The sequence below is a fragment of the Phyllobates terribilis genome, unplaced genomic scaffold, assembly GCF_046119375.1.
Source record: "Phyllobates terribilis strain yellow unplaced genomic scaffold, ASM4611937v1 Scaffold_5__5_contigs__length_657084704, whole genome shotgun sequence".
NCBI lineage: Eukaryota > Metazoa > Chordata > Amphibia > Anura > Dendrobatidae > Phyllobates > Phyllobates terribilis.
The window spans coordinates 59,970,530-59,986,928 of NW_027362765.1; the positions used below are offsets into that span (position 1 = coordinate 59,970,530).

Sequence of the window (16,399 nt, forward strand, 5' to 3'; positions counted from 1 at the left end):
AGGAGTCAGCCCAGAACTACACGGGAGGACCTGGTCAATGACTTGAAGAGAGCTGAGACCACAGTTTCAAACATTACCGTTGGTAACACACTACATTGTCATGGATTAAAATCCTGCAGGGCAAGCATGTCCCCCTGCTAACGCCAGCACATGTCCAGGCCCGTTGGAAGTTCGCAAATCATCAGCAAGGGCAACTAAGGAGTGGCTCCTTAAGAAGCATTTCAAGATCTTGGAGTGGCCTAGCCAGTCTCCAGACCTGAACCCAATAGAAAATCTTTGGAGGGAGCTGAAACTCAATGTTGCCCAGCAATAGCCCTGAAACCTGAAAGATCTGGGAGAAGATCTGTATGGAGGAGTGGGCCAAAATCCCTGCTGCAGTGTGTGTGCAAACTTGGTCAAGAACTACAGGAAACATCTGTTTTTCTATTGTATCAAACACTTATTTCATGCAATAAAATGCAAATTATGTAAAAATCATACACCTCTCACCGTTGAAGTGTACCTATGATAAAAATTACAGATCTCTCCATTTTTTGTAGGTCCGAAAACTTGAAAAATACACACACACACACACTGCTCAAAAAAATAAAGGGAACACTCAACACATCCTAGATCTAGATGAATGAAATATTCTCATTGAATGTGCTGACAACAAAATCACACAAAAATCATCAATGGAAATCAAATTTATTAACCAATGGAGGCCTGGATTTGGAGTCACCCCCAAAATTAAAGTGGAAAAACACACTACAGGCTGATCCAGATTTGATGTAATGTCCTTAAAACAAGTCAAAATGAGGCTCAGTATTGTGTGTGGCCTCCACGTGCCTGTATGACCTCCCTACAACGCCTGGGCATGCTCCTGATGAGGTTGTGGATGGTCTCCTGTGGGATTTCCTCCCAGACCTGGATTAAAGCATCCGCCAACTCCTGGACAGTCTGTGGTGCAGTGGATGGAGCGAGACATGATGTCCCAGATGTGCTCAATCTGATTCAGGTCTGGGGAACGGACGGGCCAGTCCATAGCTTCAATGCCTTCATCTTGCAGGAACTGCTGACACACTCCAGCCACATGAGGTCTGGCTTTGTCCTGCATTAGGAGGAACCCAGGGCCAACCACACCAGCATATGGTCTCACAAGGGGTTTGAGGATCTCATCTCGGTACCTAATGGCAGTCAGGCTACCTCTGGCGAGCACATGGAGGGCTGTGCGGCCCTCCAAAGAAATGCCACTCCACACCATTACTGACCCACTGCCAAACCGGTCATGCTGAAGGATGTTGCAGGCAGCAGATCGCTCTCCATGGCGTCTCCAGACTCTGTCACGTCTGTCACATGTGCTCAGTGTGAACCTGCTTTCATCTGTGAAGAGCACAGGGCGCAAGTGGCGACATTGCAAATCCTGGTGTTCAGTGGCAAATGCCAAGCGTCCTGCACGGTGTTGGGCTGTGAGCACAACCCCCATCTGTGGACATCGGGCCCTCATACCACCCTCATGGAGTCGGTTTCTAACCGTTTGTGCAGACACATGCACATTTGTGACCTGCTGGAGGTCATTTTGCAGGGCTCTGGCAGTGCTTCTCCTGTTCCCCCTTGCACAAAGGCAGAGGTAGCGGTCCTGCTGCTAGGTTGTTGCCCTCCTACGGCCCCCTTCACGTCTCCTGGTGTACTCGCCTGCCTCCTGGTAGCGCCTCCAGCCTCTGGACACTACGATTACAGACACAGCAAACCTTCTTGCCACAGCTTACATTGATGTGCCATCCTGGATGAGCGGCACTACCTGAGAAACTTCTGTGGGTTGTAGAGTCTGTCTCATGCTACCACGAGTGTGAAAGCACAACCAACATTCAAAAGTGACCAAAACATCAGCCAGAAAGCATTGGTACTGAGATGTGGTCTGTGATCCCCACCTGCAGAACCACTCCTTTATTGAGGGTGTCTTGATAATTGCCAATAATTTCCATCTATTGTCTATTCCATTTGCACAACAGCATGTGAAACTGATTGTCAATCAGTGTTGCTTCCTAAGTGGACAGTTTGATTTCACAGAAGTTTGATTTACTCGGAGTTATATTCTGTTGTTTAAGTGTTCCCTTTATTTTTTAAGCAGTGTATATATCCTCCATCCTGGTATACATACAGCGGTGGCCAAAAGTATTGGCACCCCTGCAATTCTGTCAGATAATACTTAGTTTCTTCCTGAAAATGATTGCAATCACAAATTCTTTGGTATTATTATCTTCATTTAATTTGCTTGCAAGGAAAAAACACAAAAGAGAATGAAGCAAAAATCAAATCATTGATCATTTCACACAAAACTCCAAAAATGGCCCAGACAAAAGTATTGGCACCCTCAGCCTAATACTTGGTTGCACAACCTTTAGCCAAAATAACTGCGAACAACCGCTTCCGGTAACTATCAATGAGTTTCTTACAATGCTCAGCTGGAATTGTAGACCATTCTTCTTTGGCAAACTGCTCCAGGTCCCTGATATTTGAAGGGTGCCTTCTCCAAACTGCCATTTTGAGATCTCTCCACAGGTGTTCTATGGGATTCAGGTCTGGACTCATTGCTGGCCACCTTAGAAGCCTCCAGTGCTTTCTCTCAAACCATTTTATAGTGCTTTTGGAAGTGTGTTTTGGGTTGTTGTCCTGCTGGAAGACCCATGACCTCTGAGGGAGACCCAGCTTTCTCACACTGGGCCCTACATTGTGCTGCAAAATTTGTTGGTAGTCTTCAGACTTCATAATGCCATGCACACGGTCAAGCAGTCCAGTGCCAGAGGCAGCAAAGCAACCCCAAAACATCAGGGAACCTCCGCCATGTTTGACTGTAGGGACCGTGTTCTTTTCTTTGAATGCCTCTTTTTTTTTCCTGTGCACTCTATGTTGATGCTTTTTCCCAAAAAGCTCTACTTTTGTCTCATCTGACCAGAGAACATTCTTCCAAAACGTTTTAGGCTTTCTCAGGTAAGTTTTGGCAAACTCCAGCCTGGCTTTTTTATGTCTCGGGGTAAGAAGTGGGGTCTTCCTGGGTATCCTACCATACAGTCCCTTTTCATTCAGACGCCGATGGATAGTACGGGTTGACACTGTTGTACCCTCGGACTGCAGGGCAGCTTGAACTTGTTTGGATGTTAGTCGAGGTTCTTTATCCACCATCCGCACAATCTTGCGTTGAAATATCTCGTCAATTTTTCTTTTCCGTCCACATCTAGGGAGGTTAGCCACAGTGCCATGGGCTTTAGACTTCTTGATGACACTGCGCACGGAAGACACAGGAACATTCAGGTCTTTGGAGATGGACTTGTAGCCTTGAGATTGCTCATGCTTCCTCACAATTTGGTTTCTCAAGTCCTCAGACAGTTCTTTGGTCTTCTTTCTTTTCTCCATGCTCAATGTGGTATACACAAGGACACAGGACAGAGGTTGCGTCAACTTTAATCCATGTTAACTGGCTGCAAGTGTGATTTAGTTATTGCCAACACCTGTTAGGTGCCACAGGTAAGTTACAGGTGCTGTTAATTACACGAATTAGAGAAGCATCACATGATTTTTCAAACTGCCAATACTTTTGTCCACCCCCTTTTTTAGGTTTGGTGTGGAATTGTATCCAATTTGGCTTTAGGACAATTCTTTTTGTGTTTTTTCATTGAAGACAAATTAAATGAAGATAATAATACCAAAGAATTTGTGATTGCAATCATTTTCAGGAAGAAACTGAGTATTATCTGACAGAATTGCAGGGGTGCCAATACTTTTGGCCACCACTGTATATGCCCTCCATCCTGGTATATACGTTCCCCTTCCTGGCCCAATCCTGGTATATATATCCCCCATCCTGGTATATACAGTGCAGCTCATCATTATTGCATTATTGGGGCACCCCTTCATTATTTTCATAGACTACAATATCTTCAGAAATAAATGGAAATGTATCAAAGTTATATCCTCAAGATTTTTTAATTAGTGGTCCAAAGTAATACAACAATAAAACATTGTTTTCCAACTTCCATGTTGCAATTTCAAAGAAGAAACAGAATAAACAGCATGTGCAGCAATAAAGGCACCCCTAATTAATGCTTGGCTGCACACCCTTTGGCATTGCTGACAGCCTTCACACATTTCTTGTAGCCATCTATAAGCTTCTTGAACTTCTCAGCTGGAATTTTCTCCAACTCTTCCTTTGCAGTTTGTTCAAGCTCTTGAATGTTTGCAGGGTTCTTTTTCGCAATGGCAAATTTCAGCTCACCCCAAAGATTTGCAATGGGATTGAGGTCAGGACTCATTGCTGGCCATTTTAAAACAGTCCATTTTTATAATTTTTCAACCATTCCTGTGTACTTTTGGATGTGTGTTTTCGTTCACTGTGTGCTGGAGGACCCATGATGTGTGACTCAAACCAAATTAATTTATTTACAATGGGTAGGATATTTTGATCTAAAATCTCATGATAATTCTCTGATTTCATGATTCCTGTGATATAGTCAAGGCCACCAATACCAGATGCAGTAAAGCAACCCCATGGCATTATGGATCCTCCACCATGCTTAACTGTTGGTAAGGTGTTCTTTTCCTTGTAAGCTTCATTGAGCAGTCTGTAAACAAACTGTTGCTTTGCATTGCCAAAAAGTTCTATTTTTGTTTCATCTGTCCACAGAACATTTTCCCAGAAGGATTGTGGTTTGCGAAGGTACTCTTTGGCAAAGATCAGTCTTTCCTTTTTTTGTCTTTTCTTCAGCAATGGTTTCTTCCTTGGCCTTCACCCATAAAGCTCTGCTTGGTTTTGTGTACAGAGTATGGCACTTGTTGAAACCATGAATCCAGACTGTTCCAGGTTGGCCTAAAGGTCTTTGTATTTTTGATGTGATGTTTTTTCCACCATTCGCACCAACCTTCGAAGACATCTCTTGTCAATTTTCCTCTTTCTCCCATGTCCAGGGAGGTTCTTGATGGTTCCATGCTTGGCAAACTTCTTAATAACATAGCGCACTGTTGAAACTGGGATTTCAAGGTCTTTGGAGATGGCCTTATACCCTTTGGAAGTCTTGTGTTTGCTAATAGCAGTTCTGATGTTATCAGACAGCTCCTTTGTTTTCACCATTGCGAAAAAGGAACAGGGTCTACCATGTGGCTTTATAAAACACTGAAGTAATCATTCTTTGGCTAATTCATGTCACATGGGTACCGACAATTAAATCATAGGTGAATCTTTTTTGAGATTTACCACAGGCGAGTCAAAATGTTTTTCCGTACTAAATTAATGCAAAAGGTGCCAATATCAGTGTCACAGCAAGCTTTAGGATTTTCTATTTTTTTCCTTCCTCTATTTTTTCTTTTAAATTATTGTTTATCATTTGCGCTTTTGTATTTAACAGAAGTGATCTTTACAAAAAAACTTTCACTTGATTCATTTTTTTCAGGAAATATTCCACATTATGTACTTTATGGGTGCCAATAACGATGAGCAGGAACGTATGCCCTTTATCCTGGGCCCCATCTTTGTATATACAGTACAGACCAAAAGTTTGGACACACCTCATTAAAAGATTTTTCTGTATTTTCTTGACTATGAAAATTGTACATTCACACTGAAGGCATCAAAACTATTAATTAACACATGTGGAATTATATACTTAACAAAAAAGTGTGAAACAACTGAAAATATGTCTTATATTCTAGGTTCTTCAAAGTAGCCACCTTTTGCTTTGATGACTGCTTTGCACACTCTTGGCATTCTCTTGATGAGCTTCAAGAGGTAGTCACCGGAAATGGTTTTCACTTCACAGGTGTGCCCTGTCAGGTTTAATAAGTGGGATTTCTTGCCTTATAAATGGGGTTGGGACCATCAGTTGTGTTGTGCAGAAGTCAGGTGGATACAAAGCTGATAGTCCTACTGAATAGACTGTTAGAATTTGTATTATGGCAAGAAAAAAGCAGCTAAGTAAAGAAAAACGAGTGGCTATCATTACTTTAAGAAATGAAGGTCAGTCAGTGCGAAAAATTGGGAAAACTTTGAAAGTGTCCCCAAGTGCAGTTGCAAAAACCATCAAGCGCTACAAAGAAACTGGCTCACATGAGGACCGCCCCAGGAAAGGAAGACCAAGAGTCACCTCTGCTTCTGAGGATAAGTTTATCCGAGTCACCAGCCTCAGAAATCGCAGGTTAACAGCAGCTCAGATTAGAGACCAGGTCAATGCCACACAGAGTTCTAGCAGCAGACACATCTCTTCAACAAATATTAAGAGGAGACTTTGTGCAGCAGGCCTTCATGGTAAAATAGCTGCTAGGAAACCACTGCTAAGGACAGGCAACAAGCAGAAGAGACTTGTTTGGGCTAAAGAACTCAAGGAATGGACATTAGACCAGTGGAAATCTGTGCTTTGGTCTGATGAGTCCAAATTTGAGATTTTTGGTTCCAACCACCATGTCTTTGTGAGACGCAGAAAAGGTGAACGGATGGACTCTACATGCCTGGTCCCCACCGTGAAGCATGGAGGAGGAGGTGTGATGGTGTGGGGGTGCTTTGCTGGTGACACTGTTGGGGATTTATTCAAAATTGAAGGCATACTGACCCAGCATCTGAACCAGCATCTTGCAGCGGCATGCTATTCCATCCGGTTTGCGTTTAGTTGGACCATCATTTATTTTTCAACAGGACAATGACCCCAAACACACCTCCAGGCTGTGTAAGGGCTATTTGACCAAGTAAGAGAGTGATGGGGAGCTATGCCAGATGACCTGGCCTCCACAGTCACCAGACCTGAACCAAATCGAGATGGTTTGGGGTGAGCTGGACCGCAGAGTGAAGGTAAAAGGGCCAACAAGTGCTAAGCATCTCTGGGAACTCCTTCAAGATTGTTGGAAGACCATTTCCGGTGACTACCTCTTGAAGCTCATCAAGAGAATGCAAAGAGTGTGCAAAGCAGTCATCAAAGCAAAAGGTGGCTACTTTGAAGAACCTAGAATATAAGACATATTTTCAGTTGTTTCACACTTTTTTGTTAAGTATATAATTCCACATGTGTTAATTCATAGTTTTGATGCCTTCAGTGTGAATGTACAATTTTCATAGTCATGAAAATACAGAAAAATCTTTAAATGAGAAGGTGTGTCCAAACTTTTGGTCTGCACTGTATATCCCCCATCCTGGTATATACGTTCCGTATCCTGGGCCCCTTCCTGGTGTGTGTGTGTACATATATATATATATATATATTAGTATCCCCCGTCCTGGTATATATGTCCCTTGTCCTGGACCCCATCTTGGTATATATGTCCCTTATCCTGGGCCCAATCCTGGTGTGTGTGTGTGTATTATATATATATATATATATATATATATATATATATATATATATATATATATATATCTCTATCTATATATATATATATATATCTATATCTATATATATATATATCTATCTATCACACACACGGTACAGACCAAAAGTTTGGACACCCCTTCTCATTTAAAGATTTTTCTGCATTTTCATGACCATGAAAATTGTACATTCACACTGAAGGCATCAAAACTATGAATTAACACATGTGGAATTATATACTTAAAAAAGTGTGAAACAACTGAAAATATGTCTTATATTATAGGTTCTTCAAAGTAGCCATCTTTTGCTTTGATGACTGCTTTGCACACTCTTGGCATTCTCTTGATGAGATTCAAGAGATAGTCACTGGAAATGGTTTTCACTTCACAGGTGTGCCCTGTCAGGTTTAATAAGTGGGATTTCTTGCCTTATAAATGGGGTTGGGACGATCAGTTGTGTTGTGCAGAAGTTAGGTGGATACACAGCTGATAGTCCTACTGAATAGACTGTTAGCTGCTTTTTTCTTGCCATAATACAAATTCTAAGTAAACAAAAACGAGTGACCATCATTACTTTAAGAAATTAAGGTCAGTCAGTCCGAAAAATTGGGCAAACTTTGAAAGTGTCCCCAAGTGCAGTTGCAAAAACCATCAAGCATTAAAAAAAAACTGGCTCACATGAGGACCGTCCCAGGAAAGGAAGACCAAGAGTCACCTCTGCTTCTGAGGATAAGTTTATCCGAGTCACCAGCCTCAGAAATCGCAGGTGAACAGCAACTCAGATTAGAGACCAGGTCAATGCCACACAGAGTTCTAGCAGCAGACAGATCTCTACAACAACTGTTAAAAGGAGACTTTGTGCAGCAGGCCTTCATGGTAAAATAGCTGCTAGGAAACCACTGCTAAGGACAGGCAACAAGCAGAAGAGACTTGTTTGGGCTAAAGAACACAAGGAATGGACATTAGACCAGTAGAAATCTGTGCTTTGGTCTGATGAGTCCAAATTTGAGATCTTTGGTTCCAACCACCGTGTCTTTGTGCGACGCAGAAAAGGTGAACGGATGGACTCTAAATTGAAGGCATACTGAACCAGCATGGCAACCACAGCATCTTGCAGCGGCATGCTATTCCATCCGGTTTGCGTTTAGTTGGACCATCATTTATTTTTCAACAGGACAATGACCCCCAACACACCTCCAGGCTGTGTAAGGGCTATTTGACCAAGGAGAGTGATGGGGTGCTACGCCAGATGACCTGGGCTCCACAGTCACCAGACATGAACCCAATTGAGATGGTTTGGGGTGAACTGGACCGCAGAGTGAAGGCAAAAGGGCCAAGTGCTAAGCATCTCTGGGAACTCCTTCAAGATTGTTGGAAGACCATTTCTGGTGACTACCTCTTGAAGCTCATCAAGAGAATACCAAGAGTGTGCAAAGCAGTCATCAAAGCAAAAGGTGGCTACTTTGAAGAACCTAGAATATAAGACATATTTTCAGTTGTTTCACACTTTTTTGTTAAGTATATAATTCCACATGTGTTAATTCATAGTTTTGATGCCTTCAGTGTGAATGTACAATTTTCATAGTCATGAAAATACAGAAAAATCTTTAAATGAGAAGGTGTGACCAAACTTTTGGTCTGTACTGTGTATATATTATATTATATAATGTATATCTCTATATCTCCCATCCTGGTTTTTGTCCCTCGTTCTGCCGCTGTTTTTTAATGCATAGGAAAAAATAAACAATTATACTCACCTTCCTTCCTCTCCCCCACCACACGACATCCTCTTCTGAAGCCAGCAGCTGACCTCAGCGTGCAATCAACAGGAGCGCATGACGTCATTGCCATGCGCCCCCAGTCAGCCGATGGCTTCTGATTGGCCAGCAGCGTATATTGCTGCGCACGGATCTGACGGGTCTCTGTGCCACAATACACTTCAGTTGAATGTGCGTCCTAAGAAGCACATCCAGTTCAAGTATGCGCTGGTGTTGGTGGGCCCCTCTCCTGTATGTGCCCGGTCGCAACCTCTGCGACCACGGTCATTACGTCCCTGCCCAAGATGGAAGCAGCCAGTGACTGAGTGTAATAGAGGCAAGAGAGCCTTTAAGAGAATTCTTACAGGATGCTTCAAAAGATGGAGAGAGATTGCCATCTGCTGGTCAGGCACAGTCAAGCGGAACCAAGATGTGCAAGGGAAGTTGAAGGGGGAGCAGATTTAGGTGCTGGACCCAGTCAGGTGACTTCCAGGAAGGAGTTCCTGGGTATAAGAGGCCAGCGCGCCAAGCCTGAGGTGGTTTTGGCGTCAAGCAGCAGAGAGGAGCAGACGTGCTCCCTACGTGCTTAGAAGCCCCGCGTGGCAGGCCTAAGCCAGAGGCCAGCGAGGTGTCACAGCCGGACACCGGTGGATGAGCTCCGGATCCTTCACAGATATGACCTGAGTGCTGTGCCTACTGAGGAGAGTCGGAATCTGCTTGTGGTGCTGAGTTAGTTCACGGAACCCAACGTCGCCCGCCGACAAACGAAGTCTGGACCCCCCTATCCACGGTTTGAGAGACTGTCTCCAACGGCCAGGAAGAGAGGAGTTGGGAGACGGCTACGCCAGGAAAGTCACGCTAGTGAAAGCAGAGGAGCTGCATACGTGAACAGGGCCGTCACTTCTATTGCTCACTCACGGTACAGGGGCCAGTTGGGTTTAGGTACTCAGGTTGGGAGGGGAACGGTTGTGGTGGAAGAAACTAAACGTGATTTAATTCACTTTGTCCAGAAAAGACTTTCGGCCTAGCGGGAATAACCGGTGACCCCTGCTAGGGCCATATACAGAGTTAAAGAACTGACGTGGTGACTCCCATGATTGGGTGCACCACACTACCTTGAGAGATTTTGCATTTTATTAATATTTCAAATTACCGTTCATTACTCCTGTTGCCATTCCCTTGTTTAGAATACCTGTTATATTTATATATAAACGGTTTTATATTTATCTCTGACTGTCCTCGCTTTGTGTCTCTGTCCTTGCATTCCGGCACCTGCATTACATAAAAGTAGAATCTGTGACTTCTCGGCATTTAGTGGTCACTACTCACCTGTTGGGTTATCTGTAGGAATCTCCTCTTTACACCGCTCATCACCCCTCACATATGTCTCTGTAGTATTAATATGGATCAGATCTTTACCCTGAAACACATATTTTACAGGTCACAAACAAATGAAGAAGTCGTAAGAAATGATTTAGAAAAAACAGAATGGATCATAAATAAACATGATGACAACAAATGCCATTAATAGCAGTAGTTATCACATAGCTGCAGGTCTCCTGTAGAAATCCAACCTGCCGGCTCCTAATTCTAACCAGCAGTCTCCATAACCATAAAATTGTGAGAAGATCCAGACAACATCTAATGTCTATGATCAGCTTTATCCTGTCATCTCCACCAAGTATAAGACATACACTGAATGGCCACATTATTAGAGACTTCCATCCATGTATTAGAGCATTGGAGCTTCAGAACCTCAGCAGATCATCCAGTCACAGATTCCATTAGAAGGTGAAATAGTTCTGCAGGAATATTGGTCCATGTCAATAGGACAACTTCTATTAGTTACCACAAATTAGATGGAGGCACTGACATGCTCTAAACAACCAATTCTACGTCCTCCATCAAATTCTCTATTGGATTAAGATCTGAGGATTATGCATGGTGCAGCAGAAATCTGGATTCAGCAGACCAGGTAATGGTTTCCACTGTCCAATGATATCATTTTTGTGTTCTTTTGCCCACTTAATTTTTTTCAGTTTCCCCCTGTTAAATCTGCTGTTATGGCCCATCTGTGCTAAGAAACGACAAGTTCAAACACATTAGTTGAACACCATCATTATATTCAGCTGCAGTTTACATCACTGTGCACCACCTGTTCTTGATATATTGCTCCATGAGTTGTTTATGTCCACAGGTTCCACTTTTACAGGATATTTTTCTTCAATCACAACAATCTCAGTGTACTCTTGCTGGGGTCTGACTGGGACAGAAGAGCACAATACCGCAATAGAAATAAGAGATGGTGACAGTGATGGTAGTGCTCACCTGGGTGACTTTGTATCTACACAACACCAATAAGAGCCTTGGAATCCGCAGTTGCAGCCCCATGGCTTGAGGAAAAATTCTTCCAAAAAGCAATTCACTAAAGTGGAGAGGTCACAGTACCTGGGCTGCGCTTGCGTAAATCTTAAATGGTATAAAATGAAGGTTTATATTACACCTGTGATAAAATCCTTAATTTTATACTATCAAGGACTCTTCATTTCCACAAGCGCAGTGCAGGTACCGTGACCTCTCCACTTTTCTTCACTTTAGTAGCTCAGTAAAATTGTGACGCCAGTCACTACTCAATGTGATGCTAGTCACTACTCATGGACTTACCAAGAGACAGGATAGTCAAAAGGTCTGGGGTCAGTACCAAGAGGGCTCATAATAGACAAAAGCATAGTCAGGTAACAGTCTGAGGTCAGACTATCAGGATGGTAGGGGATCAAGACAAAGGGGTAAGTCAAACACATGGTCAAAAAGGTAAATCCAAGGTCAGCAACGGAGATCAGAAAACAACTCAGAGTACAGAGCAAACACACAAACCACTTGAGCAAAGCTACAGTTGACCAAGGTCTGACAATTGTCAGAATGCTACATAGCCCTGTAATCACCCAAAATAGATGACACCTGGAGGACATGCCACAGACCCAGCTAGACAGGAAAGCTGGGCTGTCAATCACAATACTCATACCTCGGCCTCAGATTGGGCGGTAGACCTGTCACTCACAATCCTGACAGTTCAGCCAGCCCTCAATCCCATAGGGCAGCAGAGCTGTCATTCACAGCGTCCCTAGGACACCATGATTGGTGGAATCAGGACAGTACCCCTTCTTCTAGGGGGGCTACCAGACCACCCCACCCAGGCTTCCCAGGAAACAAATGATGGAAGGCCCTGACCAGATGATGGGCCTTCATGGCTCGAGTTAGCACTCAGGATCTCTCTTCTGGTTCATATCCCTTTCAATGGACGAGATACTGGAGGGAATTAGGTTCTTTCCGAGAATAAACAATCTTTTTTACCTCATACTCTAAACTGTTATTGACAGAAACCTGGAGGAGGCGTGGATGAGTGAGACAAAACCGAAAGGATTAACACATTTGGGATGCGAAAAGACAGAGGGAGTTTTAATCTAAAGGCCACTAGATTAATTGCTAGTGATGAGCGAACATACTCGGATAACATGTTATCCGAGACTGCTCGGGTGTTATCCGACTATCTTGGGCATGCTCGGATAATATGTTCGAGTCACTGTGGCTGCATGTTTTGCGGCTCTTAGACATATTATCCCTAGTGCACCGTGAGCAGTGGAATTGTGACAATACTCTTGACACCTTTGTGCGTAAAACCTCATGAGATTGTCAGTTTCTGAAATACTGGTCCTGGCTAATCTAGCGCTGATGAATGTGATTTGCTGAAAGTTACTCAGATCCCGCGATTTTCGCATTCTTATGTAGATTCATAAGTAGGGAAATAATGAATTGTTCATTCAGTGTATAATACTGGTAAATAAAACAAGACTGAATACAAGACTTTCACAGCCTTCTACATATCATTGTGAAGATTTCATGACACCTTCTCTCCATCTACCTGATAACCCTGAGGAACATCAAGATCTTCTTGTTTACAGTCCTGAGGAAGAAGAGGATGTGGACATCTCTCTGGTGTTGTCCTCTCACTGGATAGAACTGGAGGAAACACATACAGGGACTGAATTCATTCTTTATATATAGATAATTATAGGCAATGTGTATTTAGTCCTGTCTATTACCTGGTGATGTGAGAGGCTGGAGAACCTCCATCATGACGTCCTTGTACTGATCTTTGTGTCCTTCTAAATACTCCCACTCCTCCATGGAGAAATAGATGGTGACATCCTGACACCTTATAGGAACCTGACACACAGAATGATACCGTCATCCCCCCAATCCCTTCATAGCATTACTGTATAATGTCCCAGCAGTGTCACCTCTCCAGTCAGCAGCTCAGTCATCTTGTAGGTGAGTTCTAGGATCTTCTGGTCATTGATGTCCTCATGTATCAGGGGGTGAGGTGGAGGCCCTGTGATTGGGCTCAGGGGTCTTCCCCATCCCTCAGACACAGGGTCCTGACAGCGCTCACTAGATGTCTTCTTCACTACTGTGTAATCCTGGTTATGGAGAGACACATTAATAAATCTCACTACAGACATTTCCAGAGTCCTCACCTCTCCAGTTCTGTCCATCTGTTATTCCCATAGATAAGAATGATGTAATGTGACGTCATCAGAATCTCTCACCTCTCCAGTAAGCCAGAAGAGGATCTCTAGGGTGAGGTGTAATATCCTCTCCGCCATCTTGTCCCTGTCCCTATCCATCCTTGATGGATCGCTCAGGAAAAGTCTCTTATATAAAAGATCTCCACTGAAAGGATCTGATATTGTAGGGACCTGAATGGGGAGAAGATGACGATGTAACATCATAAAGATCCCATGTAAGAAATCTCCGGAGCTGTTACCGGCTTCACATGATCACTACATCCAGTCATGGCCCCGTCCTGCCCCCGGTATAACACACAATCACATTATAGTCACATACAGAGATTTATTACAGAATATTTCCAATCCAGCACCAAAAACACAGAACAAATCTAATAGGAAAATCTAAAATATCTGAATATTTATTAAATATTTCATAAAAACAAGACACAAAGTTATAAAGTCCACAGAGATCAGGATGGCACAACCGGGAACGTCAGTAACAGATAATGATAGAACATTAACTCCTTCATGACCTTGGACGTATAGGTACGTCCAGGGTCATGTCCCTGCATTTCATGTGGGCTCTGGCGCTGAGCCTGCACCTTCCTGGCACATGTGCCTCTAACAGCCATGGGAGGAATCACGATCCACCCGTGCCTGTTGACATGTTAAATGCCGTTGTCAATCTCTAACAGAAGCATTTGACAATAGCGACCCAGAAGCGTGTCATTGTCACATAATCGCGGGGTGCCGATGTGTTGTCATGACAGCCGGGGGTCTGCAGAAAACCCCCATACCTGTCATTGAGAACCTCATATGATTGCCAGCCCGTGCCCGGCATTCATAGGAGATCATCATTTAAGCTACACATGAAGCCCTGCTATGTGTTGCACAAGCAACTGGATGATCGCAGCTTCAAGTCTCCTAACGGGACTATTGAAGCAAGTAAAAAAAAAGGTTTTAAAAAATCTAAAAAAAAAAAAATCTAAAAGTTCAAATCACCCCCCTTTTGTCCTATTCAAAATAAAACAAAAAATAAATAAAAAATTCACGTTTGTTATCGCTGCCTTCGGAAACATCCGATCTATCAAAATATAAAACTAAATTAATCCAATTGGTAAATGGTGTAATGAGAAAAAAAAATTGTTGTTGCTGCAACATTGCAATAAAAGGTGATCAAAACACCTGATCTACCACAAAATAATATCAATAAAAATGTCAGCTAGGCATGCAAAAAATTAGATCTCACCCCGAAAAATTAGCCTCAGATCCCAAAAATTGGACACGCTACGGGTCTCAGAAAATGGTGACTTTTTTTTCCTACAAACATTGGATTTTTTTTTCACCACTTAAATAAAAAAGAACCAATACATATTTGGTATCTATGAACTCGTAATGACATGGAGAATAATAATGGATGGTCAGTTTTGGCATTTAGTGAACACGATAAAAAAAAATATCCAAAAAACAATTTGGGAATTGAACTTGGAATTTTTTTCCCATTTTCCACTACACTATATGGTAAAATCAATGGTGTCGATCAGAAGTACAACTTGTCCGGCAAAAAAACAAGGCCATATTGCTGAAAAAATAAAAATGTTATGGGAAGAAAGGGAGCAAAAAACTAAAACGCGAAATTGCCCTGGAGGAAGGGGTTAATATCTCCTGATAGTGACAACATGGAGCGGGCGACGGCCATAATGGAGACTGTACAGTAACAGAGCAGCGAGCGACGTCAGGAGGGAAGTGACCCAATCTAATCCAATACAGACAGACCCTGATATAGAGACACAGACGGGAACACGTTCTGTCTCCTGGAATGTGACCGCAGCACTGAGGGGGTTAATAGTAATGGGGAATCTCCACATACCTCCACCTGCAGAGCCGCCACCACATATATGCCTGTTCTGTGCGCACAGGACCTGTGGTGAGGTAAGTCATGTGACCAGACTCGTATGGGAGGAGCCATTTTAGAGTTTGCAGGAAATGATGTATACAAATTGTCTCTTCGGAGAGGAAGAGGACTAGAACTCTAGTGCCACCTATTGGAAGTAGAAATTCTAAAAGTGAATATCGACCCTTTAACGAGCCTTATCACATGACTTAGGATAAAAACTGAACCAGAATCTCAGTTTGCGGACACAGTGTTTCAGTGTACTGCTCCTCCTCATCTTGGCACACCAGGCTTGGCTTGTCACTCTCCAGAAGGAGAAACGTTATCCCTTGGATCCCAGGAAATGATGTGTAACATGTGACCCTCCTGACTCCTCCCCTCCTGTGACCTCATCACAGGTCCTGTAAGCACAGAACAGCCATATAGCTAGTGTTGTGCTTAGATTGTGGTTGCTCCTGTGACGTCTCCTTCCAGCAGCTCCACTCATCATAGAAACTCCATTCTAGTCATATTGTAGCGGTGGCTCAGTGGGAGCTTCAGACTGTATTTGGTCACTGTGAAGATATACTTTATTGAGGGAACTTTAGGGGCATCATAATATTTTAGTGGAATGGTAGGGTCAGTATTGGGAGGCATTAAACATAGTCTAATGATGCCTCATGCTATATTTGGGGGGCATTGTATCAAGCTCATACATTTAAAATTTTAATCAGCTTAAAGGGCTTGTCCGATACTAGGACAACCCCTTCTCCAGGGGCGTACATAGGAATCATGGGGCCCCATAGCAGAAGTTCTAATTGCCCCCCCCCCCCCCCACAAAAAAATGTAAATTATTGTTGGGGTCACAGAATAGCAG

At 43.2% G+C, this 16,399-nt stretch overlaps 1 protein-coding gene across 1 annotated transcript in view; it reads right to left on the reverse strand.

Annotated features, from left to right (window-relative positions):
• Window positions 1–15,848, reverse strand: part of LOC141271451 (uncharacterized) — a 108,300-nt gene extending 92,452 nt beyond the window's left edge. The window contains exons 1-6 of the mRNA XM_073681522.1: window positions 15,520–15,848; window positions 13,689–13,838; window positions 13,380–13,559; window positions 13,182–13,305; window positions 13,001–13,098; window positions 10,411–10,501 (exon numbers count right to left, since the gene is read on the reverse strand). Coding sequence (XP_073537623.1) covers window positions 10,411–10,501; window positions 13,001–13,098; window positions 13,182–13,305; window positions 13,380–13,559; window positions 13,689–13,838; window positions 15,520–15,618 — 742 coding nt within the window. The 5' untranslated portion in view covers window positions 15,619–15,848. The remainder of the gene's footprint in view (window positions 1–10,410; window positions 10,502–13,000; window positions 13,099–13,181; window positions 13,306–13,379; window positions 13,560–13,688; window positions 13,839–15,519) is intronic.
• Between the last annotated feature and the right edge of the window lie 551 nt (window positions 15,849–16,399).